This window comes from Pygocentrus nattereri, chromosome 2, assembly GCF_015220715.1.
Source record: "Pygocentrus nattereri isolate fPygNat1 chromosome 2, fPygNat1.pri, whole genome shotgun sequence".
NCBI lineage: Eukaryota > Metazoa > Chordata > Actinopteri > Characiformes > Serrasalmidae > Pygocentrus > Pygocentrus nattereri.
In genome coordinates this window covers 18,942,145-18,963,670 of record NC_051212.1, presented here as the reverse complement: position 1 = coordinate 18,963,670, position 21,526 = coordinate 18,942,145, and the positions used below count along the sequence as shown (strand labels likewise).

The 21,526-nt window shown below is 39.5% G+C and overlaps 1 protein-coding gene across 1 annotated transcript in view; it reads left to right on the top strand.

Moving 5' to 3' along the window:
- Nucleotides 1-21,526, top strand: part of dnah2 (dynein, axonemal, heavy chain 2) — a 220,040-nt gene that overhangs the window by 12,988 nt on the left and 185,526 nt on the right. The window contains exons 8-9 of the mRNA XM_037533256.1: nucleotides 452-643; nucleotides 5,956-6,113. Of these exons, the coding sequence (XP_037389153.1) occupies nucleotides 452-643; nucleotides 5,956-6,113 (350 nt within the window). The remainder of the gene's footprint in view (nucleotides 1-451; nucleotides 644-5,955; nucleotides 6,114-21,526) is intronic.

Sequence of the window (21,526 nt, the reverse complement as noted above, 5' to 3'; positions counted from 1 at the left end):
TCATACACTCTCTGAAGGCCCTGGAAAATCAATATTGTCTGACTGAAATAATGAGACATTCACAGCTGATTGACCCTCCGTTCCACCTAATCGCTGCTCTTAATGTTAGAGCTATAGGGAGAGAGTCAGCAGTATGCTGGATCACAGGCCTGTGACAGCAGAGCTAAGCTGGGGGTTTGGAAAATACTCTTGTGAATGGTGCTACTTACATGCCACTCAGTTTGAATTGTCTATCGAACTGGGTTTAGTTGAGGTAATGTAAGGGGAGAGACTAAGTGAAGTAAATTTGGGTGTTGTGAAGCTGGTTCTTTTGAACAGTATTACCGGAACCACACTAAATTGTATTGAATGTGACATAGAATGGAATTGACCTAAGCCGTGTTAAACTTATTTCAATAGAAAAGATTGGATTTGACTCAAACTACTACTGAAGTTTCTACTCTTCCTACAGGATGGCTCACTGCAAGCCCAGTCTAACCTGTCATTCTTGTCCCTGCTGAGGGAGCCATGTGAGGAGCTGGCCCAGCTCAAACCCCGTGAGGTAGCACCCAAACTGGCCCACCTCCTCAACCTCATCCGTGTCATCTGGGTCAACTCTGTCTACTACAACACCCGCGAGAGACTTACTGCGCTCTTCCGCAAGGTACAGCCAGGCCTTCATTACTGGCCAGACCTGTCTCTCTACTGAGGCAATCATGATATGCACCTAAGGTCTTCTCAAATCAAATGATATTCTCCTAGTATTTGTCAGCCAACCATCAGTCACTTCTGTTTTCAAAAAAGATTGCAGACACTCATCATCTGGTGATGTCCTCTCAGATCCACTCCCTCCTCTAAGGTTCTCTGTGTCCAATCATCTCAGTTGCAGTGTCTCCCTGGGAAACACAAACCTGCACAGTCGACCAGTGGCTGGCTGCCTGGTTGACCCCTCTCTCTCTGTTCTCCGCACTTCAAAGCCTGCTGTGCTCCAGGGCTCTGCTGTACAGATAAGCCATCAGCCGTGGCTGTGCAGCTCATGTAGCACGTGTGCTTTAGATCAGGGGTTGAGCACCCTGCATCTGAGCGCTACAGGCTCCCAAACACCATTCGCTCGCTATTCATTTCCATCTCCAGCTCTTCAAGAGCGGAGGGAAAAACGTTTAACCTTTCATAATTACGCTCTGACCCTTCCTCTACTGGAATCACACACTCTCCTTGCTGTCACGTTTCACTCTCTCTTTTCCCTCCTTTTCATTTCTTTCTTTCATTCTCTCCTCCTTTGATAGTACATCAAGGCGAAGTTGGTCTGCTACAAAAACATTTGGACTAATTGTTTCCTGAGGGGCAGTGGCGGAAATGCCTGCCTAAAGCCCACGTTGAGCCCGCAGACAGCTGCTGTTGAAAGGGCTTTATCGTCCTGCCAGGCTCGGCAATACATCCAGAGCCCTGTCTTTAACTTGTCTTTCCTGGTCACACTGCTGTTTGTTCTGTGAGTCGGCACAGGCAACAGGTTGGAGATGGCTAAATCGAAAATGATCACTTTAGTGAATACTGAATGTCCACAATAGGGGTGGACGATATGGTGAAAATACAAGTATCCTGATATATGATGTCAATGATATTGAGTTTTGATAAGTTTAATTTTGGACCATGCTGTAAGTACAAGTAATGTTATTCAACATAATCAATTAAATTAGGGCTCTCCTAGTAATGAAACATGTAGTTGGTAGGTGTTCTTTAAGTTCTCACAATATGCACAGTATGCTCAGAAACGCAGATTGTGGTCTATTGTGATGTAATTTATCACAATAAAATAAAATATTGTCATGTTGCCCACCTCTATGTTGAGAAAAAAAATAGAATCCTCTCATATGCCAACAATTCAGCTTCACATTTACTTAGACTGAAAACCCTGTCGTAAACCTGATCCTGACAGGAAGTGTTCAATTAAGCAGAGAATTCTGGTCACTTGAGTATAAAGTCTTACAATTAATCAAATGTAGTGGTATCTGGTTTCTTGCAGTGTCTCTACTCATTTTTCTGCCTATTCTATCCATCCATTTAGCAAACTACCACGATTTCCCATCTCCTTTTTCAATCATGCCTTTTGTGACTGTGATTTGCTCAGTCCACAAAGGTGATATTATTAACTCAGGCAGTAATGTATTGCCTGGAAATTGAGGCTCGCCTACTTACCTAGAGTGAAACAAAAATGTTAATGCAAAAAGGCTGACAAATTTTCCCTTTGAGCTCATCAAACTTTTACACTGTATCTCCATTGTTCACACCCACAGCTCAACCAGCCCAATTCTCTTGTCTTTTTCACAGTCTCGAAAACTTCACTTACTCAATTCAAAGGTACTGCGTGTTAATCTCAAGCTGCTTATGTTCTAAGAAAGTGTTCAGATTTGTTCAAAATTATTTCTGAATGGGTGTCAGGAGGTAAAGTGGGTTTCTACTAGAAGAGTCTACTAGAAGTCTTATTCTAATATGATTCCATTTTTAGGAATTCCTGCTGGAAAATTGAATTTCTATTAGGCAGAATAAAAGTGTTTGATGTAAGCTCCCTCTATGGACTTTTTTTAGTTGTTATTTTTTTTAAATAATAGTGTGATTTTTTTCTCCGAGCTATTCCACAGTGGTGTTATGGCGCTCAAAGTCTAGAGTCATCTGCCAGGCTCCATCGATGGTCAGTGACCTGTATCTTTCTACCTGGTTCATAGAGCTGGCTTATGCTCACAATGCAAATTACCCTCATAGTCTGATTTAGGGCGAGTTTCCTACACCCACATTCCACCCTTAGTAACAAGAGAAACAGCAAATGTGGTGTTAGATCGGAGTAGCAGGGTAATTTCTGTCAACGCCCATATACTCCACCATGCTCTTAATATTTTTCTTGGCTGTGTGGAGTTGCATGTTAGCAATGGTGTGTTTAATGGAAGTGAAATGGCCCCAGTTATTTGAGCACAGGTCCAGCAAGGTTTTAACTGCTCTCTTATGGTTGAGAGCATCTCTCCCTGCAGTCACATAAAGTAATGTAAGAAAACTATGTTACCTCAACAGGGGAAGATTATATTGTGCAGTGTGTGCTTGAAATGAGAAAAAGATGGAGAGAATGAAGGATGAAGGAAGAAAGGAATAAGAGAAATATATAGTGTAAGGCAGAATGTGCTCCAAAGCAGATTGATAGCTAATAATTTCTAATCAGAGGGCAGCAGAGTCATTGCCTGCGAGTGTATTGCTACTTCCCCCTGTCCCCCCCTTGGGGCTTCAGCATTTCTCTTTTCTCTCTTTTTTTTTTTTTTTGCTGTGTTTTTTTTTTTTAGCTGCTGTAGCCAATGTAGGGTTTAATATAATTTTCCAATCAGCCAGAGCTAGAGGGCAAACACTTTTGACTCTATTGTTCTGTTCTATATAATGCAGAGCGGAACGGAAAAATACAGCGCAAACACAGGCGGCCTTTAGTAATCATTTGTAATAATTGTTACCAGTATTCATGGGCTGATGGCCTCATTGTTATTTTGTACGTAAGATACAGGGCTATACAAGCTGTTGCCTCCTCCCTCTGTCTCCAGCTCATCCCTGATATTCAACACCATCTGCTGACTTTCTTAAAGTGCTCAGCCTGTCTTCTCTCTTTATCCTCTACATCCAACAGATCATACATGCATCCCCTCAGCCCCCAACCCTTCCTCCTTCCCAAAAAACAAAGAAAATGATGGGGTGTTTTTTTCAGATTTTAAAGTGAAGGCGTGCTTCTCAACGCCGAGCTTGAAGATCTACAGAGACGCAGGATAAGAGTCTGATTATTCAAGGACTTAGGAAACTCTTGAGAGTAAGGCTCAGGGACATATGTTGTCTTCATTTTTAGCATCCCTTTCTTCGTATTTTAAAGGAAATGGTTGAAAAATATTATTAACTCCTAAGCTGTTTAATGCTTTAGAACCCTCAACCTTTTGGTAAAATGAGAATTCTGAGTCATTTACATATCAATTAATTTTTTGTGGTTCTGAAACCAAGCTGTAGAACATATTATTCTCTTTCCTCAGCATGTGCTCACTCAAACACACACACACACACACACACACACACACACACACACACACACACACACACAGACACACACACACACACACATACTCTGCCTCTCTCTTTTAGCTGAGGCATCTTAGTGCAGTGCTCAATGTTTTCTCTGTCAGGATTAACCCACTGATCAGAAAAATGAAAGTGAATCTGTCATTTCACATCTTCCACTTTATTCACCATCTTTAATAATTATACTTCCTTTTTTCTTCTTCCTCTCCTTTAGTCTTTCTCTTCTCCCTTTTCATTTTTTAAAAAACCCACCTGCATCCTGGAATGTCATTGACAGCTGAGTGACATTAGGCATTTAAACCTGAGGCTTTTATGAAAGGAAAGCCTGTTTGATTCATAGCAAACACCTGTTCTCTTGGTTAATCTACACCTCAATAGAGAGAGAGTTCGTAAAATGCGAGGCTATACCTGCACACATCTGGACCAGGTCAGTGGCTATACTCCGGCCTGAATAAATGCTCTTTCACGCTCCGTCTTTCTCTGTGTAGGATAGTCCTAAAACCTGTGAGCTGTTAAGCCCTTTTGAAAGTAGAGATTTACTTTGGATGCATAAATAACCTACACATACTACACCGATCAAGCATAATGTTATGGCCATCTCCTTGTTTCTACGCTCATTATCCATTTCATCAGTTCCACTTACTATATAGGTGCACTTTGTAGTTCTACATTTATAGATTGCAGTCCATCTGTTTCTCTGCATACTTTTTTAGCCCCATTTTATCCCTGTTCTTTATCCCCTTGGACCCTCACAGAGCAGGTACTATTTGGGTGGTGGATCATTCTCAGCACTGCAGTAACACTGATGTGGTGGTGGTGGTGTGTTAGTGTGTGTTGCGCTGGTCTGAGTGGATCAGACACAGCAGTGCTGCTGGAGTTTTTAAATATCTCAGTGTCACTGCTGGACTGAGAATAGTCCACCAACCTAAAATGTCCAGCCAACAGCGTCCTGTGCGCAGCATCCTGTGACCACTGATGAAGGACTAAAGGATGACCAGAACTGTGCTGCAGCAGTTGAGCTATCGTCTCTGACTTTATTTCTACAAGATGAACTGACGAGATAGGACTGTCTAATAGAGTGGACAGTGAGTGGACACAGTGTTTAAAAACTCCAGCAGCACTGCTGTATCTGATCCACTCGAACCAGCACAACACACACTAACACACCACCACTGTGTCAGGGTTACTGCAGTGCTGAGAATGATCCACTACCCAAGTAGTACCTGCTCTGTGAGGGTCCTGATCAGTGAAGAACAGGGTAAACATGGACTTACAAAGTGTGCAGAGAAACAGATGGACTACAGTCTGTAATTTAAGAACTACAAAGTGCACCTATATAGTAAGTGGAGCTGATAAAATGGACAATGAGCGTAGAAACAAGGAGGTGGTCATAATGTTATGCCTGATCGGTGTACACACAGTATATATGGAAAGGCATACTGTGAGACGTCTAACATCTACCACATGTTGGTTACATTGATCCTTTGTGATGCATCAATCTGAAGATGGCAATTTAATGACATGGAATATAATTTATTATAATTGATGAGATTAATTATAATCAATTGTAATAATATTAAAGAAAGTGTGCCCTCATTCTTTTTCCGAAATAATATTTTTGTGCCTTTTAAAACATAAAAAATTAATAATTTCAAGATGATTTGAATGAGTGAAATCAATTCGAGTAATATTCAATAAAGTGTGCTCTCATTTTGAGGCCAATTAAAACATTAAAGTGACAAAAAAATCTAAATTGTACTAAAACAATCAATTTGTGGTAAAATTAGAGATGAATCACTCTCCAAAGAGCTGTAATCAAAATGAATAGAGATTTCAACATGTATGCTTCTATGTTTTTTTGTTTTGTTTTGTGTTTTGTAGATGAGCAATGAGATCATTCGGCTGTGCTGCAGAGAGATCTCTCTGGACAGGCTGTTCCAGGGCTATGTGATTTCCAGCAAACAGACCCTCAGTGACTGCATCCAGTGCTGTCTCTCCTGGAAGGAGCTCTACCTACATGCCTCTCAGCTACACCACAAGTAATGTACACCACATTCAGCAATCTGACTCTATGTATATCCATATATTACATGTTTTCATACGCTTACAGGTTTCACATGTTCACATTTCCTCTTGTCTGTAATAATTACCAGAAGTTAATAATTTTGATGTGAATTTCAGCTTTTTCATTCATTATGAAATCATCTTTAGTTAGACACATTTGACATTTCTTCATTTTTACAAATGCTATTTGAAACATGAATGTGTAGAGTACTATCATTTTATACAAATAACTGCAACACACTTGATGATACCAAACATTTGAATGTTAGTCGTTTTATGCTTTTAAGTGTTCATTCTATCATCCATTTTCTATCCTCTGTGCTCTTTTTTTGTCACTCTCTTTTCTAAACTCATGTTCCAGCAGCCACTGCTTTCATATGCTACCCAGCTCAGTTGTATGCATGTTATTATATTATGCCCTATTATATTCCGTTCTACTGCTGCTAGCGTTTTATTACTCCAGCTCTTCCTGTCAGTAACACTACCTTGGTGGGCTTTTTCCCATATGTTAATATCCTTCCAGACTCTTATTCAAGCCCATCACACATCTCTGTTCACTCAGTCCTACTCTATATTCTCTGCTTCCTTAAGCTCCTATTATTTATAGCAGGCTGTACTCTTCCATTCTCAGCTTTATGGTCCTTTCCTTTCCCTTCATTTTCTACCTTGGCTAGGCCCACTTAACCTACCCTATGGCTTCAGCCACTCGGCACAATGCCCCACTCTCTAAGAATGGAACTGATACTACCTCGCAGCAAAATCAGAGCACCAAAGCCTGGCTGTGATTGCAGCCTCCTGCCAAAGAGAACAGCACTTTGCAGTGCAATGACAGAGTATTTGCTTCAAAGTGATAGTGAGTGACTTGCGAATGACAGGGCTGTGCTGTCGCTGCATCCATTTGAGAGGAGCTTGTAGTGCTGTCTTGCGGAGTACTTTATTGCGTTTTGGTTCAGGCTGACGTTTCTCTCCTTTGTGTACTAAAGCTCTGCAATAATGTCTCGTCACTTTTGATACAGAATGTGCTGACAATGACTGCAAGTGAATCGGGGGAAATTATGGCATAGCTCTAGTCTCATGCTTTGTTATGTTTAAATAAATCTATTTTGAAAATATAGGTAAATAACCATGCTGAATTATTGGTTCTGATACATTGGAAGTCTGTCACACTTCATCTACAGTGCAGTCTGTAGGTACAACCCCATTTCCAAAAACGTTGGGACACTGTGCAAAACATAAAAACTGAATGCAATGATGTGCAAATCATTTAAACCCTATATTTAGTTGAAAATAGAATGAAGACAACACATCAAATATTAAAATTTAGAAATTTGACTGTTTTTTCTTTTTAAATATATGCCCATTTTGAATTTAGTGCCATCAACACATTTCAGAAAAGTTATTACAGGGGCATGTTTAGCACTGTGTTGCATTACCTCTTTTAACAATACCCCAGAACTGAGAAGATGTGCGCTGAAAACAAGTCAGTTGCTCCCTCTCCTCTTTAGCCTGGAGGACATGGCATCAACGACTTCCAAAAAGAATAAAAAAAATTTTGGTTTGTTGGACTACAGGACAATTTTACACCTAACCTCAGTACACTTCAGATGAGCTCGGGCCCAGAGAAGCCGGCGGCGTTTCTGAATCCTGTTTATATATGGTTTTTACTTTGCATGGTTAAGTTTTAACTTGCATTTATGGATGCAGGGACGAACTGTGTTCACAGACAGTGATTTTCAGAAAGTGTTTCTGAGCCCCACAATGATTTCCACTACATAATCATGTGTGTTTTTAATGTAGTGCTGCCTTTTCGGCCGTGACTCTTGCGTGCAGAGATTGCTGTGAAATTTTAACAATATAATGTACCACAGATGATGAAATCCCCCCAAAAATACAGCTCTTTGTTCAATGTGCCAGTACCTAAATCATCTCTAACTTTTCTTCCACCTCATTAGGTTGTTAAGCAATCTCACACAGACTTGCTGATGTGGTTTCTGGTTTAGTATGAAGTACTGTTCTCTATTAAAATCGACAAAAGTACATTGTATAGCTAAATACAGTAATGGCAGCCATTTTGAAGCCTCGTTTTGTGCATTTTGTATTTTGTATAATGTTTTGTACTGCCTCACATCTCCAGTGCACAACTAAGGCAAATTATACGCTGAACATGCCTTGGCTGGTTGGCTACATTTGGAGGAAGGGGGACGTTTAGTTAATTAGAACTATTTCTTAATTGCTTATGTCCACCCAAATGCCTAAAAAATGAGTGGCATTTCACTTTGCAGCAAGACAATGACATAATGCATTAAAAAAACATAGTACTTAAGCAACTATGGAGTTTTCCAGGGCCAAACAGTGGAATGCTTTTGACTAGCCAAGGTCACTTGACCTGAACCCTACTGAGCATGCATTCACTCGCTGAAGACAAGGCTGAAGGCAAAAGGCCCTGAAACATGCAATAACTCAAAATTGCTACATTACCGGCTTTACAGAGCGTCACCATGGAAGAAAGCACCCATCTGGTGGTGGCTGTAACTTGCAGACTTCAGTCAGTTTGCAAAGAATTTGTAAATAAGTTTTAAAAATGACCATTTTATATTTGATCATGTTAAATAGTCAAATTAAATAGTCAAAGGCTTATTTCCCTTTATACTTTTACTGAAATGCATTCCCAGTTGAACATATGCACTTTTACTTTCTTGCTTAATTTGCATGTTAGCAGATATGTTGTTTCCATTTACCTACGTTTCATTTTTCCCCCATTACCACACAAATCGCTGAGCTTGGCTTTGAAGATTTCATTGGCTCACAGTGCACTTGGCTCTAGCCTCCATCTTGCACTTTCTTGTTTACCGTTCCCCTGATAGTCAGCGCTTGGCAGACCTATTTCCACTTACCTAATTTACCCTTTTTTAAATAATCATGATTGACACCCCGCTTAGCCAGTCATCTCTTAATGTTTCTTCTTCGGTCAACTGAAGGAAGAACTTCTCATTAGTTAGAAGTATTTAATTAAGAAATGGTGGAGACTGAGGAACACTTGCTGTCTTGATCATTTTTAAGGTGGTTGTTTTTTGTTTAACTCCTGAAGCTGAATGAGTTTTGGATTAATCTATGCAGAAAACCACAATCACTGTTCAGTGTCAAAACTGTGAGCAGGCAGTTAGCTAAAATAAAATAGATGCTACAAGTCTGTTAGCTAAAATTTTACAGATGTTACTAGTCTGTTAGCTAAAATGTTATAGATGCTACTAGTCTGTTAGCTAAAATGTTATAGATGCTACTAGTCTGTTAGCTAAAATGTTATAGATGCTACTAGTCTGTTAGCTAAAATGTTATAGATGCTACTAATCTGTTAGCTAAAATGTTATAGATGCTACTAATCTGTTAGCTAAAATGTTATAGATGCTACTAGTCTGTTAGTTAAAATGTTATAGATGCTACTAGTCTGTTTGCTAAAATGTTATAGATGCTACTAGTCTGTTAGTTAAAATGTTATAGATGCTACTAGTCTGTTTGCTAAAATGTTATAGATGCTACTAGTCTGTTAGCTAAAATGTTATAGATGCTACTAGTCTGTTAGCTAAAATGTTATAGATGCTACTAGTCTGTTAGCTAAAATGTTATAGATGCTGCCAGGTAGCCTGTCCTGAATATTTGGTGGACATAACGATACTAATTACAGGAGGCTTCGCATAGACGTCTCATAGAATTTAGTAAGAAAATATGTAAAACACATTCCATTTACACTCATGTTGAATGTGGTCAAATTTACATCTAGCTTTTCAAGTAGTGAAGTGAAAACTGAACGTGATCGGTCACTGGAAATGCCTCTTAATGCAAAATGTAAACAGCCTCTACGTGTAAAGTACTCATGTGTTTGACCCAGCTTAGATATCAGTTCCTGAATTAAGCATTTTGCATGCTTAATTTTAGCTGGAGTAAAGAGTTGAACAAAAACCGTCAGTGTCCAATAATAGCTTCATTTATATAGACCCTTTCTTACATAAAATGTAGGCATAGAGGTTCAAAGGCCTTGCCTCCTTTTTGAATTTTTTGAAACGCTAGATGTATAAATTTAAGGTTTTACCATGATGCAGTGTGATTTGCAAGACAACATTTTGATATTTGACGATGAAGACTATGATTTTAGTCTCTTTTCTTCAGAGTAATGTACAATCAAAGCATTCATCAGGCAAATGTTACACTACTGTTCCATGAAAAATGGTAATAAAATAATGCATTTTGGAAGAAGAATGCTGTCATACCTCTCTGTGGCTAAAACTGTATGTAGTACACTTTATAAGTAGTTTTTCAAGGAAATTGACTGTAAAATATATACAATAGGAATGAAAGTTTATGCACATATGTAATACTGTAGTGTCTGTTCTACATATAATTCCCATAATTCCTCTTTCAGACTGTAAATGAGACATTGAGCTCAGTCCTCCATAAGTCAGGTGATGGATAGTGGGCATTAAGTATCCTGAGTTTGCAGAATAATGGGCTGTCAGTCGCCTCAGCCACGGGTTAAAGCCTGGGTCTTGATTCAGAAAGAAGTGGCATGTTCAGTCAAGCTGCCACTTGTTTGCCAGTTGGTTTGCAGATCTGGGGTCTAAGCTGATGTGAGGGAGGCTGTTGACCGGTGAGTCAGGAGCCTGCTGAATGGTGTTTAATTATAGCAGGGTCCGATTGCTGCATTTGAGCTTGGGCCAGCTGCCCCTCTCAGTAGCACTCCAGCAGGCCTACAGCTTCAATCCTACACAGGGGCAACCAACCCCATCCACCCAATTACAGCCAGTGCTTAGTTCCAGCCCACAACCCTGGTGAGGGCACAGCTAGGGCTGGGCTGATGTTTTGACAGGGGTCCCTCTTTCCCAAGATGTTTCTTTAAAAAAAACTTTCCCACCTTCAACTGCTCTACTGTTCACAAGTGGAATTATGTTTTCAGTGATAAATAGATTTTTATTTCCCAGATACATTGTCCTGATCATGTAAACCGAAAGCTGAAGTTAACAAAGTTAAAAAGAGGTGTTGTTTCAGACTGACTGATAGCTTGTGAGATCAAGTGTTTTAGCCACATTTATTTTTTAACAGGTCAAGCATACAGCTGTGCAATCTGCATGGACAAACACTGCCAGTAGAAGAGTTCACCAGCTTTAAAGGTGGCTCTATCATAGATTGTCACCTTTGCCACAAGTCAGTTTGAGAAATTTCTGCCCTGCTAGATTTGCCACATTCAACTGTAAGTGCTCTTATTCTGAAATCAAAGTGTATAGGAGCAACATTATCTCTGCTATGAAGCAATGGCCATATTACAGGAACATCTTATATTTTTGGTCTGATTTTTCTCAGTTTTCAGTGTTGATTAATGTAGCATCATTATGCTAGTTATTGTGAACTGTGCTGCCTGTCACTGCATAAAACAATAGAAACAGACGGGGACAACAGAAGTTAAGACAGCTAGTTAGGATGTTTTTGTAATACTGTTTTCTAATCTGGAGTTATTATAAGATTATGAGCTTAAGAACTGTTGTTCTCTAATAGCCTCTGTCCTAAATTCAGTTGTCATGTGACAAAGTTGTCATGGTGACTAAACAGATAATATAAGATTTCAAAGTTAAGACATTTCTCTAATATAGCCGCAGTAGACCACGTAAACTCACAGAGAGAGGGGCGGCATGTGTTGAAGCTCATAGTGCATAATAATCACCTATTAGAGTTCCAGACTGCCTCCAGAAGCAACAACAGTACAAGAACTGTATGTAGGGAGCTTTATGAAAAGGTTTCCATGCACGAGCAGCTGCTTATGGAGGCCTAAGATCACTATGTGCAATGCCAAGCAACTCTGAAACCCTTTGGCTCCTTGTGTAAACTCATTTTCACATGATGTTTATGAAATTTTTAGGGGCTTATTCAAAACCTTATGGCACTTATGAGACAGTCTTGGTTTTATGCTGAACTGCTAGTGGATATTACCATATCAGGAGAAAACATATTTTTCTTACGGTTGAACATCAGAGTGATTGTTCTTTACAGTAAATCAGTTACATATCACACTGTGTCTAAATGTGAGCTTCAGATTTAAACTTAGCAGCCCTCCAAGGAGCAGTTAGATTTTCTGTGCTTTGCGATGTATTGGCTGTGAAAGTGAGGTGCCTGGGTAAAGGTGACAGCTCTATAAATTGATAAAGCTCAGTCTGCACAAGGCTAAGTACTGAGCAGAAAAACACCTTGTTCAGTTCTTTTTTAGATATGACAGAGAGACTGTCATCCCCAAACACACACACACACACAGTTCATATCTCAGTCGCGCTGACTTCAGTGGTAGGGCGTTGTGTGAGTAGGGTGGGCTGTTGTAACTATAATGTGCTGGCTGTGGGTGGGTGATGTGTCTGTGTGTGTTTGCATCTGGGTGAAAGTGTGAGATATTTTGCTTGTGGTGGAGAGTGTATGTTTGAATGTTGGAGAGGTTTTGTCCCTATTTGAGAACAGGCTCTGTGTCTGAAATTGTGTTTGTCTGTGTATCTGTGTTTTTGTTTTTGTACATTTTCAGGACAAAATTCACTGACAGAATGTCATTGTTTTAAAGTAATAAGACAAAGCCATTTCTATTTTAAAGGGCAGTAACACCAAATTTTCTTCTTTTCTGCATAGTTAAATGGTAAACAAAAATAGCAGTGATAGATGTCTGAAGTGTTCAAGTGTGTCTAAATCTACATCACAGAAATCTTTTACATTAAATGGTTTTGTCTGTGCAGGCTTTTTTAACCAGTAGCCTGGTAATACATGAAATGACCAGTGGTTCCTATCACCAATATTGTAAAGAAAAATCTGTAAGTTTTTCTACAAGTAACAATTTCACATGGAAACACTTACTGCAGTGACACTGACATGGTAGTGATGTTAGAAAGTGTTCAAGTGGATCACACACAGCAGTAGACTGAGTCTCAGTCACTGCTGGACTGAGAATAGTCCACCAACCAAAAACATCCAAAGAACAGCAGATGAAGGACAACTTCATGATGTACAAGGTGGACCGACAAGGTAGATGTGTCCAGTAGAGTGAGCAGTAAGTGGAAACAATGTTTAAAAACTCCAGAAGCACTGTTTCTCAGCAGTGCTGAGAATGATCCACCACCCAAATATTGCTGACCACTGAAGAACACGGTAAAAGGCTGGAGAAAGTATACAGAGAAACAGATTTCTGAAGCTCCAAAATGCACCTATACTGTAGATGGATCTGATAAAATGAAACGTGTAGGTAGGTATACCTAGTAAAATGACCAGTGGATGTATGGACGTTGGGAACACGTCCTGACATTGTATAAAAACAAACCTGTGTGACTGTGTGTTTGTGAGTTCGGAGAAACGTGCACTGTGGGACCTGTTTTAATGTCTCACGCTGTTAGCGTCAGTGTGCTATTACCGGCACAAGCACAAAGAAACGAAAAACCCCAACAAATCAGCCACCACCTTCAGCTCTTAAAGCAATATAGCAGGTGCAGAGCGCCTTAGTGCGGAATCCCCACCATAGAGCTCTGTGCAAAATGCATTAAGACAGAATATCGATCAAAGCTGGGCCTCAGTTAGATCAGCAGGGATAGCCATGAATCAAAAGGTTGCATGCGTGTGTGTTTTTTTTCCTCCCTCAGTGTTTCACCGTGCCGGAAGTTTGTGGGCCTTGTGTGTAAACAGAGATCAGTTTATTTGGTTTACTCAACCCCTAGCGGCTCAGTCGATATGGGATTTGTGTGTGTGTGTGTGTGTGTGTGTGTGTGTGTGTGTGTGTGTATTCTTGACCATGGTATTCTGACACATGATTAATGGGGTGTTAGCTGCAGCCTGCCCTCTATCCTCTGTCCTCTTGGTGGCCTCTCTATCGTTCTCTCTCTCTCTCTCTCTCTCACCCTGTCTTTCTCCGTCATTACTTTCCAGCCTCTCTCACCCTCTTTCCTCTTTTGTCTCTTCTCTCTCACAACTCTGTTTTAACCTTTATCATTTACTCTGTTCTAGTTTTTCCTCTCTTTACTCTGCATTGCACTCTTTATCTCTTACTTTTACTGATTTCTAGTTCTGTTCTCTCTCTCTCGCTTCTTAGTGTTTTCTAATTCTCTCCTCTGTTTCTCTCCTTTTCTCCTCTCTTGCTCCTGTATTTCTAGTTCTGTTCTCGCCCTGTCTGTTCCTCTGTCTGTTTCTCTGTCTGTTTCTCTCTATTTCTAAAACTATTCTAATCCTTCCTCTCTCTCTCTCTCTCTCTCTCTCTCTTTACCTCTAGTTCTATTTCTGTTCTCTCTTATTCTGTCTACATCACAGTCTTACTCACTGTCTCTATTTCTGTTTCTACCTCTGTCTACTTCTCTCTCTCTCTCTCTGTCTCTCTCTCTCTCTCTCTCTCTCTCTCTCTCTCTCTCTCTCTCTCTCTCTGTGTGTGTGTGTGTGTGTGTGTGTGTGTGTGTGTGTGTGCGTGTGTGTGCGTGTGTGTGTGTGTGTGTTATTTAATTATAGAGTCAATCACGTAAGATTTCCCAGACAATGCCTGTAAAAGGTTGCTCTGTAAAGAGCATGGTAAGGCTCTGTGGAAGTCTTAATGAAGTTTAACCCCCTCTTCAGGCCCTTGGTTCTGCCTTAGCTAATGATGGACTGAAGCTGAATCTCTGGAGGATTTCTAAAGCAGGGATGACCTCATAAAATATCACTAATGGTCGTTATCATTGCCGTGGCACCAGCCGCTCCCTGTTATTGCTCAGGGAGCTTTGTGGATTGTGTGGATTGTGTTCATATGTATGAGTATGAGCAGGAATCAGGGTAGGAAATATTTTAAAGGCACAGTTTTTGCCCTCACTTATTGAGGACCATTTTGTTACTATGTGAAATATTCAAAATAGTATTGATTATAATATTAAGTAGCAATTTAATCTCAGCTTGACATTTGTGAATTAAGAAGTGTACAAGAAAATAAAACAGAAAAGTGTCCTTTCTGTTTTATTAGAATGAAAATACATAATTAGTGGTGTGAAGGCTTTTGGATTAAGACATTGTTGTTTTCAGCAGTCCATTTTATCTACAGCTTAGTGCATTCACAATGTGAGGTCCAGATCAGAGGGCAAAGCCATTAGTCATCAGTGCCATAGTGACATTCAGTCATATTGATTTATTGTATTTGTAACAAGTTATTTTGGTGTTTATTTTACTGCTGTGCTTGTGTTTTAAGGGGCAAAAATGTTGAATATGGCATTTCACCCTTCATTCCTGGATGTTTCTGACACTTGCAGGAATATGCAGGACTGTGCAAAAGTCAAAGACCACCCTTGATTTATGTAATTTCCAGACAAAACGGCCATTTACTTAATTGTTTGTCAGTGTTGTGAAAAGGCTCTGGGGTGGTCAGTCCATTGTTCTGAGAACACCAGTAGCTTCTTTATTTGATCTGCAAATTGTTTTCATTTTGACTATTTGCATTTCTCAGTAGCAGCTTTGACAGCCACACAACTCTGTTCAGACTTGTAACATTGAGTTGTCTTCTCACAGTGGATAGATGGACAGAAACACCTGTGGATTTTTTCAGATCTCAAGAAAAAGTGGAGCTTGATTGTTCTCCTAGATGCAAGCTTTTCAGTACAAGCTGTGTTTTAGTGTTTTTCTTATTTCTCGTAGATTTCTAACTTGTTTATCCTTATCTAAATGTGGACCTAATATTATACTAATATGATAATATTGTCTTCTTTCTCTCCAAGGTGAAATTTTCTGTGCCTTTCTGGTCAGTAAGGGAGATGGGTTCTAAGCCTGCATTTGAGTCATTGTAATCGAGTTTTATCGTAGTTTGTGTGACACTATAACTCATTCAAAGGGACGTGACCTCAGTGCAAGGGAGAGCTGAATAGAATAAACACAAACATGGTTTATCGTCTGTAATCGCCGGTACTGCCGAGACATGACATTCACCTATGTGTCCTCCCATGTGTTGGGACAGTACATTCATCACTGCAGAGTCACAGTGCTACCTCCAGCCTTATTGGATCATCTCTTTCTTGTTCTCAGCTGCAACCTTAATGGCTGTCGGTCTGGCTCTCTTTTACCCAACCTTGCTCAACCTTTGTCTTCCTAGCTCTCCTATTTTTCTTGGTCTTAGTTACAGGAGTTCCCATTAATGTCATTATTCATTCTTGGAACATCTCTCACTCTCGGGACAGTTTCTCCACTGTGCTTGCATTGTGTGGCAGACGTGCAGTGTGGCGCATTGTTGCTCCTCTTGCAGGCGACTCAATGAGCTCACCTTAATTAGCTTGCAAATTGGACAGATTTACGCTTCCCTATGTGCCAAAACACCTTTTATTTGCCCGTTTGTCCCCCAGGTTAAGAGCACAGCCATCATGCTGACCGCTATTTACAACGGAAATTAAGTCTACTGTACAGTACTCAGCTGCTCAGGCCAGTTCAGTAATGCAGGCTGCCTCAAGATTAAAAAACACCAGGGGAAAGAAGAACAAGGGTGAGATATAGCATGCATCCTGGGAGCTCTGCATCACTAAATGTTTCAGAAAGACTGATTACTGGTGCCTATCTAGCAGCAATCCGCTTTTGATGTGTTTTTGAAGCACATTCATTTATTTCTGTTTTTCAATTTCAGCCCTCACACTGTGGAATATTATCTCTGCATGGTAATCATATGCTGAAAATCTGAATTTTCTAGTAATCCTAGGCAGCAGTTTTTTTTTCCATTTAATAATACATATTACAATTACTCTGATTTTTCCAAACGTAGCTTGGCAGTAAAAGTAGAGGTAATAGAGAACTACATTTTAAAACAAAGATGACCCCCGCTTCCTCAGAACTAAGCTGTATGTACATATATTGTTCCTCGCACACACTGTCATAGAAGTAACACATGAAGGGAATAACAGCAGATCGCTGTGAAATGCATCATTCAAAATGATGAATGTTGCACTGCATCCTGACATCCTGGCTTCTAATCAAAGCATGTGCCCAAATAAAGCTGTCTAAGCTTCAAAGAGCTCTCTTTTGAACTGCGGTGTGAAAAAGAGAAATGACCAGTTAGGAGGTTTGGCTCTATACGAGTACACCTTTCTCACTTTACCCATAATCCTCTAACCCCCTGCCCTCTGTGGAGGCCCTGCTCCCCCAGAGACACATGACTGAGAGCCATACAATTTGTCTACAGTACGACATGTGTGCCTCATTGTCTCCCTTCCTGCCTCACACTGACCACCTTTTTTTTACTTTGCTCTTTCACAGTTTTTCTCTTTTAACTTTGCTTAGCCTTTTTCTCTCTCAAATTGTTTCAGTTTAGTTGTTTACTTGAGTTTCATTCTGTTCAAATATTGCTACCATCAAAATATTAGATTATATGTATGCAGTACTACAGACTGTAAAGAGGCTGGAAAGAGAAAAACATTAGTTCTACTGTGTTTTGTTAATATCACAGCCATGCATACACAGACACTCTTTTTATAATGAAAATACAAATGCATGATTTAGAAGTAACATTTTTGCAGCAGTGTCAGCAGGGGGTCTGGTAACTGAGATGTTCAGAAGGTACTTAAAATTTTTTTTTATTCTAAACAGGTTCACATTTCTCACTGTGAAGGAGAACGTGCACTTTATATCTATAATGTGTTTTTTATGGGGTGCCGTAAACCTGAGCTTGACTGTAGGCTAGAGGCTGGTACAGATGTGCCTCTGCTTCATGCAACGATGTAGAAATTCTCTATTTAATGATATATTTATACTTTATGTTCTCTCTTTGGGGACATCATGGTCGATTTGGTATCATTCACCCACTATAAACAATCATTTTTGTTTTTTTTCTTCTCTTTTTTGTGTATAATTAAATTTTCTATAGCAGTGCTGATATGAAACCTCTGTGTAATGAATCAGCAAGTTAGTTTAAAATAACCTGGCAGTGGATATTGATTTTAAGGCTGAGCTCTTGTTTTGATAGCTTAAATTTATGTTTAACATGCATTTATAATTGTAATTTGAAAATTTTCCATGTGTGCAATAAATGAAAATTGATTTAATTACGTTTTCTTAACATGAATGAATTGTAGTATGTTTATTGAAAATTCTAAGGGATGCTTGTTACTCAGTACAGACGTTCTCAAATGTATGCTCAGTGTACATGTACAGTGTTATGAATAAATGACTCAAGCTGGCAGTCAAGGAGGGTTTGCTCACACAGCAAAGTGTTGCTGGTAGCATGGCAGTCGGATACAAAGTTGTTGGTCATGTTAATATGGGTGGAGACAAATTTTACATTTTCTACCAAAGTCCATATGTGCTGACTTTATTTGACTGAATAGAATTACAAGGTATAAATGTTAATACATTGATTTTTTTTAATTGGCTTTGTAAAATAGGCTGTAGAGAAGCCATATTGTCCTACCTTGTACATTACCACCTGGTTTAGCTTCAGTGTACGGTGTTGTTACGAGTTGCTGTTGTTCAGTTTCTCAGTGTGTTTGCTCAGTGCTTGGGAGTGCAGAGCGTTATTTTGAATGAAGTACCTTTATTGATAAATGTTCATAGACAGAGCTGTCTGTAGGGACTGCATTCTACATAGCAGGTCACTTAGACTGAGCATTTTCTTACAGTATGTATGCATATAAATTATGTGCTTTGTCGGTTTACAATGATCTTTTTAAGCATACAGTGTGAGCAGTCACCAAAGAAAAATAAAAAAGTTTTTGTCTTTAGACATTGGCTTTAGACATTCAACTATTGCGCAACCAGCCAAACAAAAGGTGTACAACTCATAACATGAGCTCCTCAGATGCATCAGCCTCAGACATGATTCCTGCTCGCACTGTGCTAGCAAGGCAGTTGCTGAAAAACATAGATGAGGAGCATAAGATCAAAACTATGAAATATACTATACTTACAACTATACAAAAGCGCTTTTCTAACATGGAACAAAATCCACTTTTCTCCACTGCAGCATTACTTGCTCTGAGATAACTAATGTAACTTAGCTAGCTTTATTTTATTTATTTTATTTACTATCAGCCAGATTTAAAGATTTAATTTTGAAAGCTCATTGCACTCATATACACTAATAACTACTGGTTTCTAAGCAGGTTACTCAGCATGATATTGATATCATACTAAGAACATTTACTCCTACTCTTTCTGAAAAAAGTGGTGTTGATGCATCACATAGAATCCATTAATACCAATATCAATATGAATTGTGATCAGTTGGCACATATTTCATTTTAATAATGTTAATTAACATCTGCTTTGTCAAATAAGTACCACTTTTTAAAATTTAGCTGAAGCGGTTTTAAAAAACTGAAAAACTTAAAACTTAATAATTGGAGATACAACTTCTGATATTTTTCTGCAGTGCCCTTAGCGCTCCCCTGTGGTCCCCAGGTCCCCCAGAACAGTTGATTTAGTAAATCGACTCCACAATGCCAAAAGCCAATAGAGTGCTACATGCATAGGCTACCATAAATATGTACTGTCTGCCCTTTGCTAACAAACATATTCCATTAATCGGAATACCTGTTTTACCTGTGTAGACACGTAAAGATACACACATTTTGCAGTTTGGTAGTGTACTGTGGAGCGATGATGAGGTGGACGCATATGCGGAGAAAAGCAAGATTTATTGGGGGCAAATCCAGGGTCATAGTCAAGACAGTCCAAGTTCAATGAGCCAACACAGAGAGCAGGAGGGACAGACATAACGAAACAAACACAGAATTTAAACAATACTCTTAGAACAGATCAAACATCCAACATATCAAACATACAAACAAAAACCAACAAAAAACTCAGGAAAACACAGGACTTGAATACAAACAGGGATAACGAGGGACAGGCGGAAAACAGGTGGAAACAATCAGGGGCAGAGTCACAAAACAAGGGTGCCGGACAGTGAAGTAAACACAACACCAGCACATGGCCAGGACTGGGAGGGGCCAATCGTGGCAGGTAGGATTTTCGATTCTGTGGTAATGATTTTTAGTTTGATTCTACAGAACTGTACATATGTACTACACAGACCACTGTGTCCCAGAAAATTGAAAGTACCATGTCATTGTGAAAAACTGTGATCTTGTGTAAAAGCGTTATAAACAATACAAAAGCTGATACACACATGGACAAAATTGTTGGTACCCTTCGTAAAGAGAATAACCCAAAATGGTCACTGAAATAACTTGAAACTGACATTGCTTTTGAACTGTGGTTAATTAAATTGAACTGTTTTTTAATTAAAAAAAAAAAAACTAATGAAACTGACCTGGACAAAAATGATGGTACCTATCATTTATATAGGTAATATTATATATCATTTGTATATTTAACTTAACTTAATATTTTGTTACTCAGCCTTTTGAGGCAATCACTGCAATCAGGCAATTTCTGTAACTCTCAATGAGACTTCTGCACCTGTCCACAGGTATTTTGGCCCTTTCCTCATGAGAGAACTGCTCTGGCTGTCTCAGGTTTGATGGGTGCCTTCTCCAGACTGCATGTTTCAGCTCCTTCCACAGATGCCACTTCAGAATAGTCTAATGCTTTGCTCTTAGCCATTCTTAAATGTTTTTAGCTGTGTGTTTTGGGTCATTATCCTTTTGGAGGACCCATGACCTGCAACTGAGACCAAGCTTTCTGACACTGGACAGCATATTTCACTCCATAATGCCTTGATAGTCTTGAAATTTCATTGTACCCTGCACAGATTCAAAACACACTGTGCCAGATGCAGCAAAGCAGCCCCAAAACATAACTGAGCCTCCTCCGTGTTTCACAGTAGGTAGAATGTTATTTTCTTTGTGTGCTTCATTTTTGCATCTGTGAACACAGAGCTGATGTGACTTGCCAAAAAGCTCCAGTTTTGTCTCATCTGTTCAAAGGACATTTTCCCAGAAGCTTTTTGGCTTGTTAATATGAATTTTGGCAAATTCCAGTCTCGTTTTTTAATGATTTTGCTTTCAGCAGTGGTTTCATCCTCTGTCGTCTTCCATTAAGTCCACTTTGGCTAAAACAGCGACGGATGCTGCAGTCTGATGTACCTTGACCTTGGAGTTCACCTCTAATCTCTTTGGAAGTTGTTCTGGGCTCTTCAGTTACCATTCATATTGTCCTTCTCTTCAATTTGTCAGTCAGTTTTCCTCTTGCAGCCATGTCCAGGGAGGTTGTTCCTGTAGACCTTAAACTTCTGAATAATATTTGCAGCTGTAGTAGCAGGAACATCTACTAAGCTGCTTGGAGATGGTCGTATTGCCTTTAGCTTTAACATGTTTGTCTGTAATTTTCTTGCTGATCTCCTGAGACAACACTCTCCTTAGCTTTCTGTAGTCCATGTTCAATGTGGTACACACCATGATGCCGAACAGCACAGTGACTACTTTTCCTTCTT